Source organism: Somniosus microcephalus, chromosome 3, assembly GCF_052327205.1.
Source record: "Somniosus microcephalus isolate GS21.2 chromosome 3, FLI_Smic_1.0, whole genome shotgun sequence".
Lineage (NCBI taxonomy): Eukaryota > Metazoa > Chordata > Chondrichthyes > Squaliformes > Somniosidae > Somniosus > Somniosus microcephalus.
In genome coordinates, this window is record NC_140989.1 from 61,485,539 (window position 1) to 61,513,389 (window position 27,851).

The following is a 27,851-nucleotide window of genomic DNA, read 5'->3' on the forward strand; positions in this document are numbered from 1 at the left end:
GCATCAGCTGTGGCTGCAGATCTCTCTGAAGCAGCCGGCAGATGTCTGCAACCACCTCCCTTCTGAATCGCAGCCTCCTAACACACATCGCGGCAGGCATGGTCAGATAGGAGGTCTGCTGGCGGTATACCCTGGGTGGGTAAGGCCTCAGTTGGCGACGCCTGTTGCCCCCTCTGCGTCTAGCCAGGGCTGCCACTCTCTCACAGCGTCTGTAAGCCCTTCTGGCATAAGGCTGAAAGTCAGCGTTGCCACCCAATGCAGCCCCCATTATATGCTGGCAAACACTGAGCTCTCAATGAAGGCAAAGATAATTGCTAAGCTCTGGCCTGAGCCAAAAATACCTGTCCTAGTGTTGGTCCAAACCAGTAAGCTCTCCTCCTTGGTCTCTGTCCAAAAAACCGTTGCACAAGAGTGAATGCTGCAAAATGGCGGCCCTTTATAGTGCAGGGTAAGTGCCCTTTAATTAGCGCTCCCCACGGCCCGGCTCGGCTGTGTACCGTTCCACTTCACAGTCGTTAGGGCCGCCCGGCGCACAATGGGCCGGCGCGAGTGAAGTTCCGGTTTGGGGCGCACAAAGGGCGTTGCACTAGTAAATGACGTCATGATCTGCGCGCGCAGCAGGGCGCGTGCTAAGACTTTGCGCCGGCGCTAAATGTGTACTGAAGTTGGGGCGAGGCGCAGATCGCGCTGCGCCCGGGCGCTAAGCGCCTAGCGCTCGAGATCTACTCCTCCTAAGGCGCTAACGGCTGGCGCGCCCAACTGAATTTCTAGGCCATACTGTTAGCATTTTCCCCACTACCGATGTCAGGCCGGTAACGGTATATAATTCCCTGTTTTCTCTCTAACACCTTTTTTGAACCGTGGGGTAACATTAGCTACCCTCCAATCCATGGGAACTGTTCCAGAGTCTATAGAATTTGGGAAGATGACCAGCAATGCATCTACTATTTCTAGGGCCACCTCCTTAAGTACCCCAGGATGTAGATTATCAGGCCCTGGGGATTTATCGGCCTTCAATCCCGTCAATTTCCCCAACACCATTTCCCTACAAATACTGATTTCATTCAGTTCCTCCCTCTCATTAGACCCTATGTTCCCCGACATCTCTGGGAGGTTATTTGTGTCCTCCTTTGTGAAGACAGAACTAAAGTATGTATTTAATTGTCTGCCATTTCTTTGTTCCCCATTATAAATTCCCCTGATTCTGACTGCAAGGGACCTACGCTTGACTTCACCAATCTTTTTCTCTTCACATATCTATAAAAGCTTTTACAGTCAGTTTTTATGTTCCCTGCAAGCTTACTCTCATACTCTATTTCCCCCCTCTTAATTAATCCCTTTGTCCTCCTTTGCTGAATCCTAAACTGCTCCCAATCCTCAGGTTTACTGCTTTTTCTGGCCAATTTATACGTCCTCTCCTTGGATATGCTATCCCTAATTTCCCTCGTGACTCACCTTTTTTGTTTTATTTTTATGCCAAACAGGGATGAACAAATTCTGTCGTTCATCCATGCGTTCTTTGAATGCTTGCCATTGCCTATTCACCGTCAACCCTTTGAATAACATTCCCCAATCAATCCTACCCAACTCACGCCTCATACCATCGTAGTTTCCTTTATTTAAATTCAGGACCCTAGTCTCCGAGTCAACTACAGGAAACTTTGGTTTATCCGGAGGTTGTATGTCCGGAAATCTCGATCTACCGGCAGAAATCAGGAGCCGTTTTGTTCGTTTTTTTTTATTCTCGTGGCTTTGTTTTCAACAGTCGGGCTCTGGAAAGTCTCTCTGAAGCTGTTGCTAAGCTACAGAGACGCTTCCAAGGTACGGGCCGATTGTTTACAAGCTGTTGCTAAGCAACAGTGTTTGTTGTCAGATACGGAGATGAAAACCTCCGTATGCTTCAACATTAACTTTGTATGTCTGGCAGTTTTGATAGATCGACAACAGCTCGGTCCCGTCGGTGCTGGATATAACAAAGTTTCCTGTACTTCACTCTCCATCCTAATGAAGAATTCTATCATATTATGATCGCTCCGCCCCAAGGGGCCTCACACAACAAGATTGCTAATTAATCCTTTCTCATTACATAATACCCAGTCTAAGATCAAGTTGTACAATAGCAAAATACTGCGCATGGTAGCATCTAAATGAAGAGGAGTCAGGGATGGAGCCCTGGAGCACACCGTATGGTGGCCTTTCAGGCATTAGCAGAAGTCTTGCACAAAATAAAAGTACCTTTAGAGAGCTGTGCATTTCACTGGACGAACAGCAGGAAAAAGCCAAGTCTTCTGATGATAATATAAAGACCACAAAGATAAGTCTAGAAGGCCACAAAGCATAGAAGAGAGAAGCCGTTTACCCCATCTAGCACATCCATCCATAGAAACCTATGATTCTACCATTACAAGGTTGAACTACTTCTTGAATTACTTCAGAGTTGACACAACTACTATTTGAAAAAGATCAACAGTCAAAGCTGGAAACTATAAACGCACAAGTATAACACTGGTTATGCAGAAAATTCTCAATAATTGAGGGATCTCATGGGTAAAGGACTTATTAAAAGGATAATCAACATGGATTCAAGGAAAGTCCATTGAAAGAAACAGTATAAATCGTCTCATGAGAGATAGTCGACTGTGCGAGGCCCCTTGGGGAGGAGCGATCATAATATGATAGAATTCTTCATTAAGATGCAGAGTGAAGTAGTTGATTCAGAGACTTGGGTATTGAATTTAAATAAAGGAAACTACGATGGTATGAGGCGCGAGTTGGCTAGGATGGATTGGGGAATGTTACTTAAAGGGCTGACGGTGAATAGGCAATGAACTACAGAATTTGTTCATCCTTGTTTGGCACAAAAATAAAACAAAAAAGGTGATTCAACATTGGCTAACAAGGGAAATTAGGGATAGCATAAGATCCAAGGAGAGGACATATAAATTGGCCAGAAAAAGCAGCAAACCTGAGGATTGGGAGCAGTTTAGGATTCAGCAAAGGAGGACAAAGGGATTAATTAAGAGGGGGAAAATAGAGTATGAGAGTAAGCTTGCAGGGAACATAGAAACTGACTGTAAAAGCTTCTATGGATATGTGAAGAGAAAAAGATTGGTAAAGTTGAGCGTAGGTCCCTTACAGTCAGAATCAGGGGAATTTATAATGGGGAACAAAGACATGGCAGACCAATTAAATACATACTTTAGTTCGGTCTTCACAAAGGAGGACACAAATAAACTCCCAGAGATGTCAGGGAACATAGGGTCTAAGGAGAGGGAGGAGCTGAATGAAATCAGTATTTGTAGGGAAATAGTGTTAGGGAAATTGACGGGATTGAAGGCCGATAAATCCCCAGGGCCTGATAATCTACATCCTAGGGTACTTAAGGAAGTGGCCCTAGAAATAGTAGATGCATTGCTGGTCATCTTCCAAAATTTTATAGACTCTGGAACATAGAAACATAGAAGATAGGAGCAGGAGTAGGCCATTCGGCCCCTCGAGCCTGCTCCACCATTCAATGAGATCATGGCTGATCATCCAAACTCAGTACCCTGTCCCTGCCTTCTCCCCATATCCCGTGATCCCCTTAGCCTTAAGAAATATACCTAACTCCTTCTTGAATATATCTAATGAATTGGCCTCAACTGCCTTCTGTGGCAGAGAAATCCACAGGTTCACCACTCTCTGGGTGAAGAAATTCCTCCTCATCTCTGTCCTAAATGGCTTACCCCTTATCTTTAGACTGTGACCCCTGGTTCTGGACTCCCCCGCCATTGGGAACATCCTTCCTGCATCTAGTCTGTCTAGTCCCGTTAGAAATTTATAAGTTTCAATGAGATCCCCTCTCATTCTTCTAAACTCCAGCGAGTATAAGCCCAATCGACCCAATCTCTCCTCATAAGTCATTCCTGCAATCCCAGGTAACAGTTCCCATCGATTGGAGGTTAGCTAATGTAACCCCACTATTTAAAAAAGGTGGCAGAGAAAAAACGGGAAATTATAGACCGGTAAACCTGACATCGGTAGTGGGGAAAATGCTAGAGTCCATTATAAAAGATGTAATAGCAGAGCACTTGGAAAACAGTGACAGGTTCAGACAAAATCAACATGGATTTACAAAAGGTAAATCATGCTTGACTAATCTACTGGAATTTTTTGAGGATGTAACTGGTAGAATAGATAAGGGAGAACCAGTGGATGTGTTGTATTTGGACTTTCAGAAGGCTTTCGATAAGGTCCCGCAAAAGAGACTAGCGTGCAAAGTTAAAGCACTTGGGATTGGGGTAATGTATTGACTTGGATAGAAAACTGGTTGGCAGACAGGAAGCAAAGAGTTGGAATAAACGGGTCATTTTCCGAGTGGAAGGCAGTGACTAGTGGGGTAGCGCAGGGATCGGTGCTAGGACCCCAGTTATTCACAATATATATTAATGATCTAGACGAGGGAACTAGATGTAATATCTCCAAGTTTGCAGATGGCACAAAGCTGGGTGGGCGTGTGTTCTGTGAGGAGGGTGCAGAGAAACTCCAGTACAATTTGTTGGGCAGATGCAGTATAATGTGGATAAATGCGAGGTTATCCACTTTGGTGGCAAAAACAGGAAGGCAGATTATTATCTGAACGGCAATAGATTGGGAAAAGGGGAAGTGCAACGAGACCTGGGTGTCATTGTGCACCAGTCGCTGAAGGTAAGCATGCAGGTGCAGCAGGCGGTTAAGAAGGCAAATGGTATGCTGGCCTTCATGGCGAGAGGATTCCAGTACAGGAGCAAGGATGTCTTGCTGCAGTTGTACAGGGCCTTGGTGAGATCACACCTTGAGTACTGTGTGCAGTTTTGGTCACCTTATCTGAGAAAGGTTATTCTTGCCATGGAGGGAGTGCAGCGAAGATTCACCAGACTGATACCTGGGATGGCAGGAATGATGTAGGAAGAGAGATTGGGTCGATTAGGCTTATATTCGCTAGAGTTTAGAAGAATGAGAGGGAATCTCATTGGAACTTATAAAATTCTAACAGGAGTAGACAGACTAGATGCAGGAAGGCTGTTCCCGATGGCGGGGGAGTCCAGAACCAGGGGTCACAGTCTAAGGATAAGGGGTAAGCCATTTAGGACTGAGATGAGGAGGAATTTCTTCACCCAGAGAGTGGTGAACCTGTGGAATTCTCTACCACAGAAGACAGTTGAGGCCAATGCATTAAATATATTCAAGAAGGAGTTAGATATATTTCTTAAGGCTAAGGGGATCAAGGAATATGGGGAGAAAGCAGGGACAGGGTACTGAATTTGGATGATCAGCCATGATCGCATTGAATGGCGGAGCAGGCTCGAGGGGCCGAATGGCCTGCTCCTTCTCCTATCTTCTAAATTCCCATATGCAATGTTGGCATAAAGATGTATGCAAGTATGAAGTGGCAATTACCAATCTACTTTTTCCACCAATATTAGCAAAGGTAGAAGTTTTACTCCCCAGTTGCAATTCTGGAGACGGGGTTGAGGGATGCAATGAGAAAGCAGCTAGAAATGGTTGAAATTAAATAAAGGACAGGTTGTTGGGCCTGTCAAAGCCCCAGGTCCAGATGGATTGCCCCCACGGATACTCAAAAAAAAACTAGGGTGGTGATAGCTGAGGCACTAGTATCCATATATATAAAAATTCAATTAAAAAAGGAATAGTACCATTGGACTGGTGAACATCAAATGTAATTCATATCTTCAAAAAGAGAGATAAAAGTAATCCAAGAAACTATAGACCAGTTAGCTTAACGTCAGTGGTAGGAATTATACTAGAATCTTTGCTGAGATAACAAAACATCTAGAGACAAAGAATATAACAAAAAAAAGTTAGCATGGATTTCAAAAAAGGATGGTCACGTCTAACCAACCTCATTGAATTATTTGAAGACATAACAGAAAGAGAAGACAAGGGCAACGCAGTGAATGTGGTATACATATACTTTTAGAAGGCCTTCGATAAGATGCCATATAAAAGACCCACGACAAGTCAGGGTGTGTAAAGTCAGGGGTTAGGCATCAGAATGGATTGAAAGATGGTTACAAAACAGAAAAGAAGGTAGAAATTAGGGGACATTTCTCAGCCTGGTAAAAAGTGGAGAGTGATGCCCACAGTGCTGGAACCACTGTTGTTCACCATACACATATATGATTTAGACTCAGAAATTGGAGGTATGGTGTCCAGATTTGCAGATACAATGCTACCAAACTGAGGGAGGTGTAGCTAATAAAGTGAAGGAGTGCACCAAAATACAGGAAGACATACACAGGTTTGCAGAGTGAGCAGATAAATGGCAAATTAAATTCAATACAGTGAGGTGTGAGGTGGTTCTAATCAGTAGGAAGAATAAGGAGGCCACATTCCTTGGAAGGCAAGAAACTAAATGGGGTCATGGAGCAAAGAGATCCAGAAACAGGTACATGAATTGCTTCCATAGCAACACAAGTTGTTACGGTCATAAAGTGTGCAAACAAAGTACAGAGCTCATTTCTAGAGGAAGAGAATACAAAAGCAGCAAAGTAATGTAAAATCTATATTGAATCTTGGTTAGATCACACTTGGAGTACTAGGTGCAGTTCTGGTCTCCATACTACATAAAGGACATTGAAGCACTGGAGAAAGTGCAGAAAAGATTTAGGAGGATATTACCAGAATTGAGAGGATGCAACTATCAGGAAATATTGAGCAGACTGGGCTCCTTTTACTGGAAAAAAGACTAAGAGGAGACCTGATTGAGGTCTTTAAAATTATAAATGGGTTCAATAGGCTAGATGTGGAGAAACTGTTTCCACTGGAGAGGGAGTCCAGAACAAGAAGGTACAAATATAAGATAGCCACTAACAGATCAAATGAAGAATTTAAGATGCATTTCTTTACACAGAGAGCAGTGAGAATATAGTACTCGCTCCCATGTGGAGTGATCGAAGCAGATAGCATTGATGCATTTATGGGGAGGCTTAGTGCGTACATGAGGGAGAAGGAAATAAAGGGATAAAGGGTTAGGGCAGGAAGAGGTAATTAGAGTGGGAGTTGGGTCGTGTGGCGTATAAACACTAGCATAGACCAGTTGGGCCAAATGGCCTGTTTCTGTGCTGTAGATTGTAATTGTATGTAATATAATCCTAAATATTTTGAAGCCCTCTGGAATGTTTGCATACGTATGCAGCCAGCAGACGAAAACTGATATCTGTAACTAAACTACTATACAAAAATATTATACTTATTTATTTAAATTCACTTTTACACCTGAAAATGCTTTTAATGCAAAGAACACACATTAGAAAATCAGCCAAAATTTTAAGTCAGTACAATTTAAACCTATAAATTCCTTGCAAATAACTATTTTAATTACTTCATTGTCTTTATATACTCAAATACCATTAGTGGTGACTCAATATAACCACATTTGCCAATGGCAAATTGAGCTGGATTAATAAGGTAACTGAACGCTCAACTGCATTTTTTTTTATAAATGTGGGAGTGGCGGAATGAATTGTCAAAGTATCTCAGAATATTGAGGTTTCAGGACCTAAAGAAATCATTTTTTTTTCATCTCTGTATAAACAAGGGCAGAATCCACAAGACAGGATTCGGTACAAATTAATTTCTTCCATTGGAGTGCAATTTCATACCTGATGTGTGTGGCAGGAAGGGACTCATACTGGCGAGATAGAAATATCTCCCGGTGTTTAAGCTGATGTCTTTGTTTCTCTGTCAAGTCTAAAATACTTGTTGTTTCCAGTTCTTCCTCCATTTCCTCTGCACAGGAAAAAACACAAAACATTATTAACTGAAGAAATCACTTTCTTGAGAGGCTTACAACTTTTAAAGTTTGTTTCATGAGGAAAATTATATTTTCAAACAATGGACCACACCAATTTAGGAGTGCAATCATGCAAACTGCTCACTGTATTCTATCTAGCTGGGCTGAGATACATCCATGATGCCCCAAAGAAAATTCATAAATTGAGTATGATCCAGTGTTCAGGTAGTATAACATGGAGCACCTGGAGGCAATTATAATAAGGACAGATAGCTCATGAAATTGATCCTGGTGATTACTGGAGCACAAAGACTGGGGGGGGGGGGGGGGGGGCGGAATTTAGTAGAAGATACCAACACACTTGCCTTAGCCTAATGCACACGCCAGCAACTTTAATTCAATAAATGATAGCATTTAAACTAGGATATTTTAGGCAATTATTAACAGGCTCTGTTATAACATGATATTAGAGTGGCCAGCGGACAATATTGAAAACTAGGGTTGCAAAGGGGTGGAAAGTTTCCGGGAAATTTCCGGAAATTTTCCATGGGAAGTTTAGCTTGGGAATTTTGCCCAAAAAAGCACATGCTAGCATAATATTGTTTTTTTTGTATTTCTTTCTTATTTTTCCCCCCACAGGTCCTCTCTTAAAATTACTAACAGAGATGGAATCTTAATTATTAAGGAATTTCTTAATCAATATATGTTTATCTTCTTACTTGGCTTGTTTTAATAATTACAAGTTTTGTGTGTGACTGTGAACAAATGTGTCCTGATTGATTGGATGAGTGGATGAGCGATTAGCTCCCTCTATTTGTAATATTTGCATATCGAATTGTGATTGGCCTGCAGGCATCTGTAAGACTGCTATAGTTTTTTTAAGATCCAGGTTAGGGGTCCTGAGGGAAGTCATTTTGTTTTCTGCTGATGTTGTGATGATGCAGTAAGTAAATCAGACTTTATACCAAATAAACCAGTTACTTGTTGAACTCTGTTGTCCTTCAATTTAAAATATACAAAATAATACACTATTGGTGATGTAGCGTCGTGTGTGTACAGGTCATGCTTCCATCACATGGAGCATCAGCAAAAATGTACTCACCCTGTTGCAATCGTGCTGATCGACCGCAGTTCGACACAGAGATGAATGCCCTTTATTTCTCTGCATAGAACAATGCCACGTTTACCGTCGGATGTGTGGAAGCATTTTACCCCAGGCATTAAAGATGGAAAGACTGTGTACATGTGCAAACACTGTAGAAAGCCATATGTAAAGAATGCCACAAAGATGCAGCAGCATTTATCCAAATGCAACAACTTCACTCATATTACGTCTATTGGGTGCGCAGCTCATGGGCTTAACCTGCTCCTCAAGGGCATCATGGGTTTGAGAACCATGGAAGCACTGTACAAGAGAGCCAAGCAAGTTGTTAAGTATGTCAGGGGAAAACAGGTAGTTGCAGCAACCTACAACTCCAAGCAAATGACAAAGAACAAGAACACCACACTGAAGCTGCCCAACAACACTAGATGGGGTGGTGTTGTCATAATGTACAACAGCCTTCTGGAGGGTAAGGGGTCGCTGCAAGAAATGGCAATATCCCAGTCTGGGGATATGGAAACCACCATCAAGAAAATACTGCTGGATGATGTGTTTTGGGAGAGAGTGGTTAGCAGCCTTAAACTACTCTCACCAGTAGCATCTGCAATTGCTCAGATTGAAGGAGATGACGCTGTCTTGTCAGATGTTCTCAGGCTTTTTACTGATTTAAAAGAACAAATCAGCATTGCCCTACCCACATCCCTGCTGCTCAAAGCAGAGGAGAAGGCAATTGTTCAATTCATACAGACGCGTCAAGAATTTTGTGTCAAGCCGATTCATGCTGCAGCATACATGCTGGACCCAAAGCATGTTGGGAGACCAATACTTTCTGGAGAACAGATCAACAGCGCTTACAGTGTGACTTCTACCCTCTCACACCATCTCAATCTGGATGTGGGCAAAGTTCTGGGAAGTCTGGCAAAGTTCTCCACCAAGCAAGGTCTTTGGAATGGGGATGGGATATGGGAATCATGCAAGCATATCAGTGCACATACCTGGTGAAAGGGACTTTGTGCATCTGAGGCCCTGTCACCTATTGCATCGGTGATACTCCAAATCCCACCTTCATCAGCGGCCTCTGAACGAAACTGGTCACTTTTTGGGAATACGCATACAAAGGTGCGCAACAGGCTGACTAACAAGAGAGTGGAGAAACTGGTGGCTATCCGGGCGAACCTACAACTTATTGAGCCAGATACAGAAGTGTCCACCACATAGCTAGACACTGACGCAGAGGAGGAAATGGACACGTCAGAGCCAGAGTCAGAGAATCAGGAGGAGCAATGAGGAGTAGAAGACTCAGAAGACTCATGAGTAGAAGACTCAAAGGGACAAAATAAGGACAAATTACAGGCTAAATAAGCTGACGCTCTTTTTATTTTATTTTAGATGGGTCTTTTTTGTGGGGGTTCAATAAAGTTCAAAATTATAACCTAAATAAAGTTTTGAAAGCCTGTTTTTATTTGTATGGAACAGTATGTCTATTTTGACGACAAAGATAATATAAGGGTCAGAGACAAAAACCATCAGTGTGCAAAAAAACTCAAAATTCTCATAAATTCCCATGGAAAGTTTCCTCTTTTAAAAATTCCCAGAATTTTGCAACCCTATTGAAAACTAGGGTCTTCTGTGAATCTTCCAAAATAAAACACTAATAGATTTGCTTAGCTGTGTTCTTATTATACAGTTTTTGCCATTTTTCTACAATATAAACTTCAGCTCTTTCACATACAGGAAAAGTTCTGATATCCGGCACCGACGGGACCGGCGTGTTGCCGATATATCAAAACTGCCGGACATGCAAAGTTAATGTTGAAGCATACGGAGATGAAAATCTCCGTATTTGACAACAAACACTGTTGCTCAGCAACAGCTTGTAAACACTCGGCCCATACCTTGGAAGCGTCTCTGAAGCTGTTGCTAAGCTACAAAGACGCTTTCCAGAGCCTGCCTGTTAAAAGAATGCTAGGAGAAGAAAAAAAACCTAACCAAAGCGGCTGCTGACTTCTGCCGTTAGAGCGAGGTTTCCGGCCATACAACCTCCGGATAAACCAAAGTTTCCAGTAAATTCGAAACTGTCAAATTACTAGTACAGAAAACCTTTGTTACAAACCTATCTGAGAGCCAAATAAAACTTTATAATGATTTAGCATCCTAAGCGAGATTCCCTCCAAGTTGTTTTAGATCAATTTTTTGTATCATTCAAAACTGCCCCTTTCTTCACAATGCTTCCAAAACTCTGAGGGTCTATTATTCCTCCTTATACTCCATTCTTATGAAATTGTCCAAAAGGATTGGCCATTCAGTGGTTAAGTTGATATTTATAGTTCTGGTTTTTAATCACTCTTCTATTCCTAGATTTAATTGTTTCTATCTGCATTCTATTTTCCATCATATGATTCCTGTAATAAGCCACCAAGGCAAACCAATAAATAAAGTATTTTATGTTCACAAGCATGATGCACCCTCGAATGGAAATTAAAGTGTCGAAGAACCTCCTCGAGGAGTAGATCCGTAAAGACACAGACCAAGTTAAAATCTGCTAGCTCTTTTTGGGGACAACTTTAACAATATCCACTAGCAAAGACATCAAGCTGTACAAGTGTGGAAGTTTTAAAAACAGAATTGCTAACCATTTGCAGCTTCCTTTTCTGCTCATGACACAGCCAAGAAGGTTTCACTGAACACCGGTTTACATATTTGGTGCTGTGTATTTTCTGCACACAGCAGTTTATAGGAGGAATATTGACAGCATAGTTGTTGTATATCTGTAGTTGTTTTACAGGTTTCATGTTTCAGAATCAGGCCATCTACCCGGGGGGGGGGGGGGGGGGGGGTTTGCACAAAAATAATTAAAACACTGGAGTAGGGGGATAATTCTTCCTCATGATGAGCATTTGACATTCAAATATTTTGTCAAAATGCAAAAACCTCATGGATCATCAATGTTGTGCACAATATCTTAACTAATGTTTCTCAGAATTTGTACTGAAAATTCTTGTATTTGTTAGAAAAATCAATAGCTGGATTTGCAGGGAGTTTGTATCTTGGGAGGAGAGAAGGAGGAAGAAATCAGCCAGCTGAGCTCAGTACAATTAGTAGTGTGCAGCGCAGGATTAAGCATGCACTTCAACATAATAAAATATTAGCCCGAAAACTCAACAGGGCATTATTGCACCATCCTTTCTGGGTCCCAAGCATAAAGTCTCCTCTCTCCAAGGATGTATTCGAAGTAAAGCAGGGTCAGTCCAGTACCCAGTGGCAAAAAGTCCAAAGCACAGAACTATACATAAATCAACACTGGCAAACGCTAAACTTACAATCTTGCACAGTGATATCACAAAGTTTCTGTTTTCTAACAACATGTCATTTATATTTAAGGCATCAGTCTTTGCTCAATGGTAGCACTTCCTGATCTGAGTCAGAAGGTCGTAGGTTCAAGCCCCACTCTAGAGACTTCGGATGAGATGTTAAACCGAGGTCCCATTTCCCTCTCAGGTGGATGTAAAAGATTAGGTTAGAAGTCAGACTGTCAGTGTTTGACAGCTTCAAACAGCTGTGAGACACTGATACTTCATCTGTCAAGACCTCTTGACAGATGAAATTGCAGTCTGTGACGTCACCTGTTGCCAGGTGGCCCTTAATTGGCCTGCTGAGCCCACTGGGCGGGCTCAACAAGGTCAATCGAGGGAAAATCGCGTGGATTGGCCGGACGTCGATGTAGGCGGGACGAAAACCCGAAAGTTGTAGTCCCGCCTCCTTCCCCACTGCTGAATGAAAATCGACCCCATAGTATTTAAAATGGAATATGACATTTAGTTATTGTAGATTGCTAACACTTATGCATTACATAGAAAGATGGAACTTGCATTTATATAGCACCTGCTACAACCTCGGGCTGTCCCAAAGCGCTTTACAAAGCACCATCCCAAAGTGTCAGTTGTGGGTTCAAAAAAGAGCAGGGGAGTTCTCCCGGTGTCCTGGCCAACATTTATTCTTCAACCTACAGCAAAAACAAATGGTCTGGTCATTTATTTCATTGCTATTTATGGGACCTTGTTGTGTGCAAATTAGCTGCTGGGTTTCCTACATTACAATAATAATGGCTACACTTCAAAAGTACTTCATTAGCTGTAAAGAAAGAAAAACTTACATTTATATATTGTTTTTCATGACCTCAGGGTGTCCCAAAGCCATTTAAATACTTTTGAAGTGTAGTCACTGTTGTAAGGTAGGAAACACAGCAGCCAATTTGCACATGGGGCCTCAGTTTAACATCTCATGCAAAAGACAGCACCTCTAACAGTACAACACTCCCTCAGTGCTGCATTGAAGGGTCAGCCAAGATTATGTGCTCAAGTCGAGTGCGATTTGAACCCACAACTGACACTTTGGGATGATGCTTTGTAAAGCGCTTTGGGACAGCCCGAGGTTGTAGCAGGTGCTATATAAATGCAAGTTCCGTCTTTCTATGTAATGCATAAGTGTTAGCAATCTACAATAACTAAATGTCATATTCCATTTTAAATACTATGTGGTCGATTTTCATTCAGCAGTGGGGAAGGAGGTGGGACTACAACTTTTGGGTTTTAGTCCCGCCTACATCGACGTCCGGCCAATCCACGCGATTTTCCCTTGATTGACCTTGTTCAGCCTGCCCAGCGGGCTCAGCAGGCCAATTAAGGGCCACCCGGCAACAGGTGACGTCACAGACTGAAATTTCATCTGTCAAGAGGTCTTGACAGATGAAATATCAGTGTTTCACAGCTGTTTGAAGCTGTCAAACACTGACAGTCTGACTTCTAACCTGAGTCCTTCTACACAGACTCAGTTAGAACTCTCACCGGCAATGAAAGCTGAAGGCTGTCGCTTTTGACAGCTCGCAGCCATTTTGCTTTCAGTGCCGGCTGAGTGATGGACTCCCGAAACCTAGAGGAGGAAAGGCTGTTAAGGAAGTACAGGTAATTTAAACTTCTTTACACACTTTAGACACACCAAACACACTTACCTTTGCACTCATGCACCCATCACTCACCTGAACACCGACATCGCAACCCCTCCAAGTCCTTCAACCCGACGGCCCGCCTGCTCTAACCTGGCGTGGTTTGGAGCCGTCGGGAATCCCACACGACAAACGTTCAAAATAGGGATTAGGCTAAAAAAGGCAGTTAATTGGCACTAATCCCTTCCCGCCTCGGGTCGGCGGGTCCCAGTGCGGGGCGGGTACCCGCCTCCTCTGAAACTTACGTGGAGGCGGATTTTGAGCGGGATGGTGTCGCAACCCCCGAATTCGGGATTTTTGCCCCCCGCACGCCTAAAAGCCCACCTCACGGCACACTGAAAATCGACCCCTATATGTATACAAACACACACACATTATGCTCCTTTAACGATAAATATTTAATTTTTATCCCTTACCATTTCTAAAGCAGCGTGTGTATAGCAAAATAGTATACAAGATGTACCAGGTAGAGGTAGGCACCTAGGAGTCGATTTTCAGTGTGCCATGAGGCCGGCTTTTAGGCGTGCGGGGGGCAAAAATCCTGAATTCAGGGGTCCCGACACCATCCAGCCCAAAACCCGCCTCCACATAAGTTTCAAAGGAGGCGGGTACCCGTCCCGCACTAGGACCTGCCGACCCGAGGCGGGAAGGGATTAGTGCCAATTAACTGCCTGTTAACAGGCAGTTTTTAGCCTAATCCGTATTTTGAAGGGTGTCGTGTGGGATTCCCGACGGCTCCAAACCACGCCAGGTTAGAGCAGGCGGGCCGTCGGGTTGAAGGACTTGGAGGGGTCGCGATGACGGTGTTTAGGTGAGTGATAGGTGCATGAGTGCAAAGGTAAGTGTGTTTCGTGTGTCTAAAGTGTGTAAAGAAGTTTAAATTACCTGTATTTACCTTAACAGCCTTTCTTCCTCTAGGTTTCGGGAGTCCATCACTCAGCCGGCACTGAAAGCAGAATGGCCGCGAGCTGTCAAAAGTGACAGCCTTCAGCGCCGGCTAGATTTCTAACCGAGTCTGCGTAGAACGACTCAGGTTAGAAGTAAGACTGTCAGTGTTTGACAGCTTCAAACAGCTGTGGAACACTGATATTTCATCTGTCAACACGTCTTGACAGATGAAATTTCAGTCTGTGACGTCACCTGTTGCCGGGTGGCCCTTAATTGGCCAGCTGAGCCCGCTGGGCGGGCTCAACAAGGTCAATCAAGGGAAAATCGCGCGGATTGGCCACATCTCGATGGAGGCGGGACTAAAACCCGAAAGTTGTAGTCCCGCCTCCTTCCTGACTTCTGAATGAAAATCCAGCACCTAGTCATAGAGTCATAGAGTTTTACAGCACAGAAAGAGGCCCTTCGGCCCATCGTGTCTGCGCCGCCCATCCATCCCTGTCCAGGCTAATCCCATTTTCCAGCATTTGGTCCATAGCCCTGTATGCAATGGCATTTCAAGTGCTCATCCAAATGCTTCTTGAATGTTGTGAGGGTTCCTGCCTCTACCACCCTTTTAGGCATTGAGTTCCACATTCCAACCACCCTCTGGGTGAAAAAGTTCCTCCTCAAATCCCCTCTAAATCTCCTGCCCCTTACCCTGAATCTATGCCCCCTTGTTATTGACCCCCCTACTAAGGGGAAAAGTTCCTCTTTGTCTACCCTATCTATGCCCCTCATCATTTTGTACACCTCAATCAGGTCCCCCCTCTGCCTTCTTTGCTCCAAGGAAAACAACCCCAGCCTGTTTAGTCTTTCTTCATAGCTGAGGCGCTCCATCCCAGGTAACATCCTGGTGAATCTTCTCTGCACCCTCTCCAAAGCAATCACATCCTTCCGATAGTGAGGCGACCAGAACTGCACACAGTACTCCAGCTGTGGCCTCACCAGCGTTTTGTACAGCTCCATCATAACCTCCCTGCTCTTATATTCTATGCCTCGGCTAATGAAGGCAAGTATCCCATATGCCTTTTTAACCACCTTATCTACCTGTTCCGCTGCCTTCAGAGATCTATGTACATGTACACCATGGTCCCTCTGACCCTCTGTACTTCCTAGGGTCCTACCACTCATTGTGTATTCCCTTGCCTTATTTGTCCGTCCAAAATGCATCACCTCGCACTTTTCAGGGTTAAATTCCATTTGCCACTTTTGCGCCCAACTGACCAACCCGTCTATATCGTCCTGTAGCCTGAGGCTTTCCTCCTTGCAATTTACCACCCCACCAATTTTCGTGTCATCTGCAAACTTACTGATCATCCCTTTTACATTCTCATCCAAATCATTTATGTAGATCACAAACAAGGGACCCAGCACCGATCCCTGAGGTACCCCACTGGACACAGGCTTCCAGTCACAAAAGCAACCTTCGACCATCACCCTCTGCCTCCTGCCACTCAGCCAGTTTAGGATCCAACGCGCCAAGGCACCCTGGATCCCATGGGCTCTTACCTTCTTGACCAGTCTCCTATGCGGGACTTTGTCAAAAGCTTTACTGAAGTCCATGTAAACCACATCCACAGCATTTCCCTCATCCACCTCCCTAGTCACCCCCTCGAAAAAGTCAATCAGATTTGTCAGACATGATTTACCCTTGACAAAGCCATGCTGACTATCCCCGATTAATCCTTGCCTCTCCAAGTGGAGACTAATTTTGTCCCTCAGAATTTTTTCCAATAATTTCCCTACCACAGATGTTAGGCTCACTGGCCTGTAATTCCCTGGTTTATCCCTGCTACCCTTCTTGTATAATGGTACTACATTAGCTGTTCTCCAGTCCTCTGGTACATCCCCTGTGGCCAGAGAGGTTCTGAAAATTTGTGTCAGAGCCCCTGCAATCTCCTCCTTTGCCTCCCACAGCAGCCTGGGATACATCTCATCCGGGCCTGGGGATTTATCCACTTTTTGGCCTGCTAAAACCGCTAGCACCTCCTCCCTCTCGATGCTAATATGTTCAAGTATGTCACAGTCCCCTTGCCCGATTTCTATGTCTGCATCGTCTTTCTCCATAGTGAACACAGATGCAAAAAATTCATTTAAAACCCCGCCTACATCATCTGGCTCTGCACACAGATTGCCACTTTGGTCCCTAATGGGCCCTACCCTTTCCCTGGTTATCCTCTTGCCCTTAATATACTTATAAAACATCTTAGGATTTTCCTTTATTTTGCTCGCCAGTGTTATTTCATGGCCCCTCCTCGCCCTCCTAATTTCTTTTTTAAGTATGCCCCTGCACTTTTTATACTCCTCTAGGGCTTCTTCCGTCTTTAGTCTTTTGTAACTGCCAAAAGCCCCCCTTTTATTTCTAATGCATTTTTGTATCTCCCTTGTCATCCAAGGTTCCCTTTGCTTGTTGGTCCCACCCTTGACCTTTACAGGAACTTGTTGGCGCTGTACTCTCTCTATTTCCCTTCTGAAAGTCTCCCACTGTTTTGATGTGGATTTTCCTATAAGTAGCTGCTCCCAGTCCACTTTGGCCAGATCCTGCCTTATCATATTAAAATCGGCCTTCCCCCAATTTAGAACCCTTATTTCCGGGCCGTCTTTGTCTTTTTCCATGACCACCTTAAATTTCACCGAATTATGGTCACTGTCGCCAAAATGCTCTCCTACTGATACTTCCACCACTTGCCCGGCTACATTCCCCAGAATTAGGTCCAGTACCGCCCCCTCTCTTGTAGGACTTTCTACATGTTGGCTCAAAAAGCTCTCCTGGATGCACTTTAAGAATTCTGCACCCTCTAAGCCTTTCACACTCTGACTATCCCAATTTATATTGGGGAAGTTGAAATCCCCCACTATTATTACCCTATTATTTTCACACTTCTCTGAGATTTGCCTACATATCTGTTCCTCTATCTCCCCCTGACTGTTTGGGGGCCTATAGTACACTCCCAGCAAAGTGCTTGCCCCCTTTTTGTTTTTAAGTTCTACCCATATGGCCTCATTTGAGGAACCCGCTAATATATCATCCCTCCTTACAGCAGTAATTGACTCCTTAATTAATATTGCAACACCCCCTCCCCTTTTACACCCCCCTCTGTCTCGCCTGAAGATTCTATACCCCGGAATATTGAGCTGCCAGTCCTGACCCTCCCTCAACCATGTCTCCGTGATGGCAACAATATCGTACTCCCATGTGTTCAACAACAACTTCAGTTCATCCACCTTATTTGCAAGACTCCTTGCATTAAAATAAATGCCTTCCAGCCCTGCCATATTCCCTTTTGCCTTCACATATTTGCTCTGCCTTCCCAGCTGACTTGTTTTTTCCTCTGTATTTGGCTGTAAATCACCCCCTACTATAGCTCCACTCTGTACCCCATCCCCCTGCCAAGTTAGTTTAAACCCCCCCCAGCAGTGCTAGCAAACCTCCCCGCAAGGATATTGGTTCCCCTCTGGTTCAGGTGTAAACCGTCCGACTTGTACAAGTCCCACCTTTCCCAGAAGCAGACCCAGTGATCCAGGAAACTAAAGCCCTCCCTCCTGCACCATCCCTTTAGCCACGCATTCATCTGTTCTATCTTCCTATTTCTATACTCACTAGCACGTGGCACCGGGAGTAATCCAGAGATTACAACCTTTGAGGTCCTGCTCTTTAATCCTTCACCTAGCTCCCTAAATTCTTGCTGCAGGACCTCATCCCTCTTTTTACCTATGTCGTTGGTACCAATGTGGACCACGACCTCTGGCTGTTCACCCTCCCCCTCCAGAATGCCCTGCAGCCACTCAGTGATATCCTTGACCCTGGCACCAGGGAGGCAACAAACCATCCTGGATTCACGTCTACGGCCACAGAAACGCCTGTCTGTTCCCCTTACTATAGAATCCCCTACCACTATTGCTCTCCCACTCTTTTCCCCCCCTTCCTGGGCAGCAGGAGCACCCCCAGTGCCAGGAAGTTGGCTGCTGCTGCCTTCCCCTGGTGAGTCATCCCCCTCAACAGTATCCAAAGCGGTATACTTGTTTGAGAGGGGAATGGTCACAGGGGTCTCCTGCACTACCTGCCTGCTTCTATTGCTCCGCCTGGTGGTCACCCATTTCCTGTCTTCCTGTGCAGCCCTTCCCTGCGGTGTGACCAACTCACTAAACGTGCGTTTAGCAATGTCATGGAGATGGATGGGGTTTAGCTGCACTGGGAGGTCGGTCCTGGGTTTTGGTAGCAACTCGGGGAGGGATAAAAATCAGGGGTTGGTCTTTGAGTTTAGTAAAATAATAAAGGGAATAGCCAAGATTTCGAAGTGTGACACGTGGGTGCTCAGCTCATTGATGGATTCCTGGTGCCTCTTGGCAGTGAGGGGGTAACGAAGGCAAGAGCACAGGCCTGACAGCACTGGAGGAAGAGGGTCCCAGGTTTGGCAGAACTGGTTTATATGTTTTGTGGAAACTCAGCAAACACCGAATTCAGAGAGAGCGAGCGTGAGAGAGCCGTTTGTGTCTGTCGATGTCAATGTCTGTCTAGCTTTCCTGCTCTCGGTCACAGCCGTCACTAATTAGTATTACATTTTCTAACCATCATTACTACATGGGTGACGATAATCAGAGCCCAAGAGGCTTTCAAAATTCAATTCAGTTGTTCTTTATTTTTGGGAAAAGAAAAACTCAAATTAGAGTGAGAGATATATTGGAGGCAATTTTAACCTAACCCACCCATCGGGAAACTGACCGGATCAGGTGAAATGTTTGTTTTACACCCCACCCAATTTTACTCTCCATTGAAGTCAATGAAAAGTAATATTAGGCAGGGTGTTAAAACTAGCGTTCCACTCGATCACGTGGGTTTCCTGCCTGGTTAACTAGGTTAAAATTACCCCCATTGTCTGTCTTTTTCTCTCTCTCAGATTCACACTTTTGCTGAAATAAAAATGTAATCGTTTTTATTTTAAAATTTAGTTGAAAGCCTATGTAAATTTATCATCGTTTATTTTCAAATTTTCAAAACACAAACTGAATATTGTTTTACACAGACACAATTTGACTTTTCCTCTGAGAAACTAGATGGTTATAGAATCCAAACGTGAAACAAATAAATGTTACAAGTATTGTCTTATTTGAAAAAGGTCAATTTTCTTCTCGCAATCTAGTATACTGTATTTGCTGCTCACGATGCGGTCTCCTCTACATTGGGGGGACCAAACGCAGATTGGGTGACCGCTTTGCAGAACACCTCCGTTCAGTCCGTAAGGGTGACCCCGAGCTTCCGGTCGCCTGTCATTTCAATTCACCGCTCCATTCCCACTCGGACCTCACCGTCCTTGGCCTCTTGTACTGTTCCACGGAAGCTCAACGTAAACTCGAGGAACAGCACCTCATCTTCCGATTAGGCACTCTGCAGCCTTCCGGTCTCAATATCGAGTTCAACAATTTCAGATCATAACCTCGGCCCCTATTTCATTTTTACTCACATTTTTCCACTCCTTTCCTCCCCCCCCCTTTCCTTTTGTTTCTCTCTCACACCTGGCAGCTATCTTTTGCCCTGCCAGTACACTTTACACCTAATCCCAGCATATTACCATCTCGTCTAGCTTCTAATCTCTTTTACTTCTTTTGGTTCTTTCATTCTTTTGTCCGATCGCAGCCCTGCCTTCGATCTAGTTCCTTTTCTCTCCAGTTTTGAAGAAGGGTCAAACCCGAAACGTCAACTCAAATTTCTCTCCACGGATGTTGCCTGACCTGCTGAGTTTTTCCAGCATTTTCTGTTGTTATTTCAATTTTCTTCTGTTTCACACAGTTTAAAAAAACAAACATAAGCATTTCCTGAATAGAGCTTTCGAAATTTGGCCTCTAGCATTTCTTCAAATAATTTGAAAACAATCAACCAAATAATGCGTGGAGCTGAAGAGAAACATTGAAGCAATTGGGCTGACTATTCCTGGTGCATCTTGTGCACACTCCACATGTTTAAACTGTGGGATCTACCTTCAGTTAACAGATTCATTTTTGCCATCAGGGTTAAGGTTAATTACAACAGAGTCAGAATTTACCCTACCCATGTATTGAAGCTGGTCATTTACATTTTCCCATTCTTTGGGCCCGATTTTCTGGATCGTGTGGGAAATGGTCGGGTTCCCCAAATGTGGGGTTCCGACCCGAAAAAAAATGGGTCAGCCAGCTGCACGCAATTTTCCCTCAAGTGGCCAATTAAGTTCCAGCGTGTGGGCAGCCTTGCTAATTGTCCATTTCCAGTCAGGAAGCCCCACAGTATGATGTCATCATTCGTGGTGCTTTCAAGGTCCACAGTAAGCATTGCTTCCTCTGTTGGCTTCCAAATGAACCATACAGGATGGCAGAGGAGCCTGCAGCAGCTGTGGCCAGTGCCAGACCCCGAGCTGCCTTCAAATTCGACGAAGCATTATTGGATGGGGTTAGGGCCCACAGGGAGGTCCTCTTCCCTAGGTCAGGCAGGAAGAGGCCTCCCACTGAGACCAAGGTTGCATGGATGCAGGTGTCAGCAGATGTCAACTCGCTGGGAGCCACCAGAAGAACCTGGATACAGTGTCGGAAACGATTCCATGACCTTCACCGTACAGGAAAAGCAAGAATGAAGTTTCCAACACCCTCAGCCTGATCCCCATTGCCTTTCCCCACCAGCACTCAGCTTTAGCACTCTCTTGCTCCACATCCCACTTCAGTCACATCCATGCACCCTTACCCATTTCATCTCTCTCTATGCTCACATTCACATAACTATTCCACCATGCAGCCCTCACACTCCCTCTCACTCTGATGCTTTGAACACAGCTGACAACACACAGGGAGGGCCCTTGGTCTTGCAGCCTCACACCATCTTTGTCTCCCTCTAAGTATCTATGCTATGCAATCTCTACACTCACGCCTTCCTTCTCACTCAAACTCCACTTGTCTCCCTCATTGCAGGAAAAGAGAACTCACAACAACAGAGAGCGAGCCAGGACTGGAGGAGGCCCCCCCTCAGTAGCCCACCTGACCCCCTGGGAGGAAGGAGTGCTGGAAATTGTTGGGGCTGATGTGGCCGCGGAAGTTGGGGAAGGAGAGACGGGGGCAGTCCCGCAAGCTGGTGACAGAATAGTTTGCCATCTCTCTCATTGACATAGCATGAGTCGCTGTTATGATTCTGAAGCTACATCATTTGGACTTATGAACATCTGCCAACTCCAATGTGCATGTAACCTTGGCATCACATCTCTAACTCCTTCCTCTACTCCCCCACAGTGCCATCCAGAGCCCCCATCTCCACTGTGGAGGAGGAAGAGGCTGTGCAGCCAGATTCTTCAGAGGAAGCTCCAACCTCTGAGGGTGCAGCGTCAGCAGAAGTACGCGCACCCAGCACCAGCACAGACACTCACACCTCGGGGGGACCTTCGGGACATAGAGTAGTGTTGTCACCTGGTGTTTCACAGCTCACAAGTGAGCCTCAGCAGATTCTGGAGACAGGGACAGCAGTGGAGAGTCCTCGTCGGAGGGCGCAGGACTCTGCCAGCTCAGCTCAGCTGCGCTGCATGTCGACCCTCTGCCTCTGGGTCCATCCGCAAGAGAAAAGGTGATGGATCTCCATGCACAGATGCAGGAGTCTCTGGCAGGTTTTGTCTCCAGGGTCGCTGCGAGTGTGAAGTGAATGGAGGAGTCCATAGCGACCATGAGCAGAGCCTTTGTGGAGTCATTGGCGCATGAACGCATCACCATGGAAAGGTTGGCAGCCTCCATGGAGGAGATAAATTGCCAGGGTATGGAAAACATGGTGAGTGCTCATAAGAGAATGACATCTCTTGAGGAGTGATGGCCATCTATTGAACAGAGAAACCAGACCTTCATGGAAGTCCTTCTGAGTAGGACTGCCAGTGCAGATACGGGTCCCCATGGCCCCCTTATGCACAGCAAGGTGCTCTCAAGCCACTTCCAAGCGCTGGCCCCTTCTGGCCTGTGCAGCTTCAGGTGAGTGAGCAGCAGCATGGTGCTCCTGTTGCTCATCCTGCTGTTCCTGGTTCTGCTGCTGCCGCCTCTGCTGCTGGAGATCCTCTAATGGCAAGAAGGGAAGGAAAAAAAGGCGTCCCATGCTTCTGGTAGATGCCTCCGCTGAGGAAGCGCTGAGTGAGGGTGGCGAGAGGGGCTTCCCAGGAGATCACATTGGAGAAGTGTGTGAGGCTCCAACCTTCCACAGCTGTGCCTAAGCCTTGAAGAAGTAGCCCCAAGCCTGCAACAACAAGGTCCTTCATCATACAAATGCTCTCCGATTAAATCTCAGCTTTCCCGAATGACCTGCAGCTGAGAGCAAGCAAGCCAGGATGCTTCACGCCAGGTTTCATCAGCGGGGTTCCCCGCAGGTGTGTTCAGTGTGGGGAACCCTAGAAAATAGGGCCCCTTAAAATGGCATTAAACATGCCAATAATTGGTGATTAGGGTCCCGACGGCCAGTCCCACCAGCGGCGGGCGGCACTGAGTCGGGTCGGAGAGAAACGGCGGTCCAAAAGTCGGATGGGGCGGGAATCAGGCGGGGGGGGTGGTCGCGACCCCCTATTTCTGCAATTTTCGGCCCCCGCCTGCCTGAAAACCCGCCCGACGGCTGGGAGAAAATCGGGGCCTTAGTCTCCTTCCCTTTAATTTATTTCTCCCATATTTTATTTTAACTTTGAGCAAACCATGGTCATATTATTGACCGCTCTCCATATCCCTAAATATTGACCACATCCCATCTCTATTTCCATCTATCCCTCATATTCCAAGAATATAACCTCAGTATTGCTACTGTGTCATCAACAAAAGAAACAAATTTGCACGTGCGCCTTTGTTTTAAGGAGGCACAACTAATGAAAGAAACAAAGTCCGATTTCAACAGGACCCAGTGTTGCCTTTATCATCAAAACAACCTTTGTGTGCAGTATCAAGCTCAAGCTATATTTCCTTTGTACATTAACACAAAGGATTGTTATATTAATGTTCATTCTGCTTTATGTACTGAGGAAGATAGGCTTGACCACTCTACCTAGAAATGTTGTAATCAACTGAAGGATGCCCATTGCATATACTTCGTGATTAATTTCTTCAGAAAGAAATTATAATGTAAGGAAAGAATGGTCAGAAGAGAATGACCTCACAGCTCTCTGACTGGAAAGACATTAGATCCTATTGGAAGATTTCCTCAGGATACAATCAAAGCAATTTGGCAAAATCTCACATCACCAGCACAAACAAGTATCACAATATTGTTTGAATGGTGATGCAGTGGTCAGATCATTCATTACCGCTGAAGACTGCCTAGCACAACACAGTGCCCTCAAGAAGGCCATCTTGGAGACAGCCAAACACCATTTTTTTGTCTATTGTTTTTTCTCTCACTTTCCCTGCAGAAGGCATTGACTCGTCGCTCATGTACAGTTCCAAGGACACCCTTCAGTAAGTCACCCAAGCAGTCAGTATTCATGTTCATACATCAAGAGTCGGTGGATTACTTGACTATGAGCATCATCACGGCCAAGCTCAATCCTATCCCTCCTGTCATCTATATAAATGCACTTCTAGCCAGGGTAACTGGATAACAACCAGGTATAATGTGGCTAAATGCAGCTTCCCCTGCCATATGGGAGATGCTACAGATGCCTTTGCACCCGAACGACCAGATTTAGGAACAGCTTCTTTCCCAGGGCTGTCATCCTACTGAACTCTACAAATAAACTCTAAAGCCTGCACATCTGCCAATGCACTTTATTATGTTTATGTATTACAAGCCAAATGAATGTTGAATGTTAAATGTCTTAATCTAAATGTACACTCTCGGGAGCCGCAAGCCTACATTTCGTTGTACTGCACTTGTGCACTAACAATGACAATAAAGTTTATTATTATTATTATGATGATTATAACTGAGATTGGCTAAACTCAGTATTGATCAGGGACTAAAACTAGCTAGTTGGCTTGGCAAAATTAATCCTTTTTTTGATGATAGTGTGAAAGGTTGCCCAAGTATGTCCTATCAGGACATAGTGTCAGAACTGTACTGTAGCCCTGTGTAGTAGCTTCACTAGGTTCGTACCTCATTTTAAAGTATGTTTGGTGCTGTTTCTGGCACACCCTTCTACTATTCCCATTGAGCCAGGGTTGGTATCCTGGCTGATGGGGAGGAATGTGCTGAGGTTACAGATCATGATGGTTTACAATTCTGCTGAGCCACAGCTTCTCACAGATGCCCAGTTTTGGGCTGCTAGATCAGTCCTTAGTCTGCCCTACTTAGTACAGTGGTAGTGCCACACTACATGGAGGATGTCCCAATGGTAGAGACACAATTTTGTTTTGCAAGGTGCGTGAGGTGGTCACTTCAATCAATGGTATCGTGCACAAACAAGTTCCATCAACACCTAATGTCTTTTGCGACTTGGCCAGCTGTGGTGCACTTCAGGAGGGCATTGAGATTTATCCATGTAGTGTGTGACTGGAGTCACGTGTAGGCCAGATCGTGCAAGGGTGACAGGCTCCCTTCCCTGAAGAACATTAGTGAACCAGTTGGTTTTTTGCGACAATCTGAAAGGTTTTGTCACTTCTTGATCCTGTATTTAATTATCCAGTGGATATGATCAGTGACTCAAAACATTCCAATTTTGTTTATGTAATAACAAAAATGTACTTTCTTCCCTGGTTGATATTAAGCAAACAAATAGTAAAAACATAACACCAGTGATTAAAACAGCACCAAGACACTAAGGTGCACCAAAATAAAATCACCAATACAACTCAAACAAAAACAATCTTCAGCTGAAGTACCAAAGCACATTTTCCTATTGATTAGATTGTTTCTCTATGAATATTTACTGTATTTACTGTGTTACCTCTGAATGAATCTACAGCAGGTTATCTCTAGGCAACCAGTCCAAGGTCTGCTATTTAGGCTGCAACAGACCCTTGGACCTTTGAAATCTAATCTCACCATACGGCCAGAGGATGTAAGTAGGATAACTTCAGGTCATCCACTGGCATCCCGGTTGCCTGGAGACACATGTAAAGTGGTAGGTCAAAGATGGACTCCAGTGTAAAGTCATGTCTCTGTTTATAGGCCACAACCTATTTGTTATAGCACTATGAAGCAAAAAGCTCCTAAATTCTTGTCAGATTCAAGTCTACACAAAGAAATTTCATCAGGGAGCTTTGTAATGCAAATGTTATAATTGCCATAAACTCTGTTATACAAGTCACACCAATCTATACATAGCTCCCTTATCAGTAAAAGCCATTCCTCTTTACTTAGAGGACACAATTACAAAGTTACAAAAAAAATTGGTCTGATATACACCATCACAAACACTATACAGTAATTACTCTGCCTCAGTTATATTTTAGCTCTCAAGTTAGAGCAGTATAGTCACACTCATCTGACAAGACCTACAGTATCTCTGGTCAACCTTGCATTGCAGGGATACTTAGAGAAGGTGGTTCCTTGTCACAAGCTATGCACACTTAAACTGTTGTACTGTGGCCAATGTGCAGAATTTGTATTTATAGCCAACAGCACTATCCACTTCCGATACGTGAAAACCTGCTGTTAACTTATTAGTTTAATCACCAACAGCAACTTGCATTTATACAGCACCTGTAACATAGATAAATTTCCCAAGGTGCTTCACAGAGGTATAATCAAACAAAAATGGACACCAAGCCAAAGGAGATATTCGGAGGGGAGACCCAAAAGCTTGGTCAAAGACGTGTGTTTTAAGGAGGGTTTAAAAGCAGAAAGGGAGACGGAGAGGCTTAGGGAGAGAATTCCAGAGCATAGGGCCTAGACAGCTGAAGGCACGTCGACCAATGGTCAGGCAAACGGAGACAGGATGACAAGAGGCCAGAGTCAGAGGAACAGAGAATTCCGTAGAGTTGCAAGTCTTCAGGAGGCTATAGAAATAGGGAGAGGCAAGGCCATGATTTAAACACAAGGAGAAGGACGTTAAGTTGGAAGCATTGGTGAAGCTGGAGCCAATGTAAACCTCCAAGGACAGGCGTGATTGGCGAGCAGGACTTGATGCGAGATAGGATATAGGAAACAGCGTTTTGGAGAAGCTGAAGCTTATAGAAGGTGGAGGGCACTGTTCCCCCAACGCGGCCACGCAGTTACCTCGAAGCTGCCGCGCACCAGGTGTTGCAGGCCGCGAAGTCCCTCTGGAGTGGGCTCCAGCGCGCAAGCGCTCCTTTCAATCGCATCCCACAGGCTCGTTCTTTAGGCCCGCAGGAGCAGGCTTCGGCGCCTGCACGCTGGAACCCGCTACAGGCCTGACCCTGAGATACTGAAGGGGAACACTGTGATTATCCACACGACCATCTTTGTGGCCTTCTGCGCATGTGCGCGGTATCCCAGAGCTGCACATGCGCATTACCCAACAATTGCGGCCTTGCAGTGTGGAGAACTGGATCCATTGGTGGCTGGGGGGAGAAGGGAGGATCAAAAGGGGACGGGGGGGGGGGGGGTGGGGGGGGAAATGAGAGGATCGAGACGGGGTGTGGGGGAAAGAGAGCGCAAGAGAGAGAGCGGGCCAGGCGGGGTGAGAGAGAGAGAGCGGGTCAGAGAGAGAGAGAGAGAACCAGACGGGGTGTGTGAGAGAGGGGTAGGGAGGGGGTGGTGTCAGGGAGGGTCAGAGCGAGCGAGACACACAGGGCTGGATTTTCATTCAGGTGACGGTTGGTGTCGTGTAATCCACATTTCGTGTTATCCACACGAATCTAATTCGATGTGGGAGATTGATGCTATTTTAACTAAATTGCCCAATTGAGTTCCAGTGTGTGGGAGCCCATGGCAAATGAGTTTCTCCAGTCTGAAAGTCGCCTCCGATGACATCATCATTGCTGCTGCAGTTAAGGTCTGCAACAAGCCTTGCTTCTTCTGCAGACTGCCAACCTTTTGGCATTTGCTGATTCTCTGGCCATTCTGCTTCCAGCTCAGTGTAAGACCGAGGTCTGCACCCCGGTTTGACGACGTTGCCCTGCAGGCTTTAGTGGAGGGAGCAAGAGCTCACAAGGAGGTGCTCGTCCCTTCATCA

General features: G+C 45.0%; 1 protein-coding gene across 5 annotated transcripts in view; it reads right to left on the reverse strand.

The window, feature by feature from the left end:
* Positions 1-27,851, reverse strand: part of mta3 (metastasis associated 1 family, member 3) — a 383,768-nt gene that overhangs the window by 304,378 nt on the left and 51,539 nt on the right. For all 5 annotated transcript variants that reach the window (XR_015076459.1, XR_015076457.1, XM_085980730.1 and 2 more), the window contains exon 4: positions 7,644-7,770. Coding sequence is in view for 3 of the 5 variants with exons in the window: in XM_085980730.1 (XP_085836856.1) it covers positions 7,644-7,770 (127 nt within the window). In the remaining 2 variants the exon portion in view is untranslated. The remainder of the gene's footprint in view (positions 1-7,643; positions 7,771-27,851) is intronic.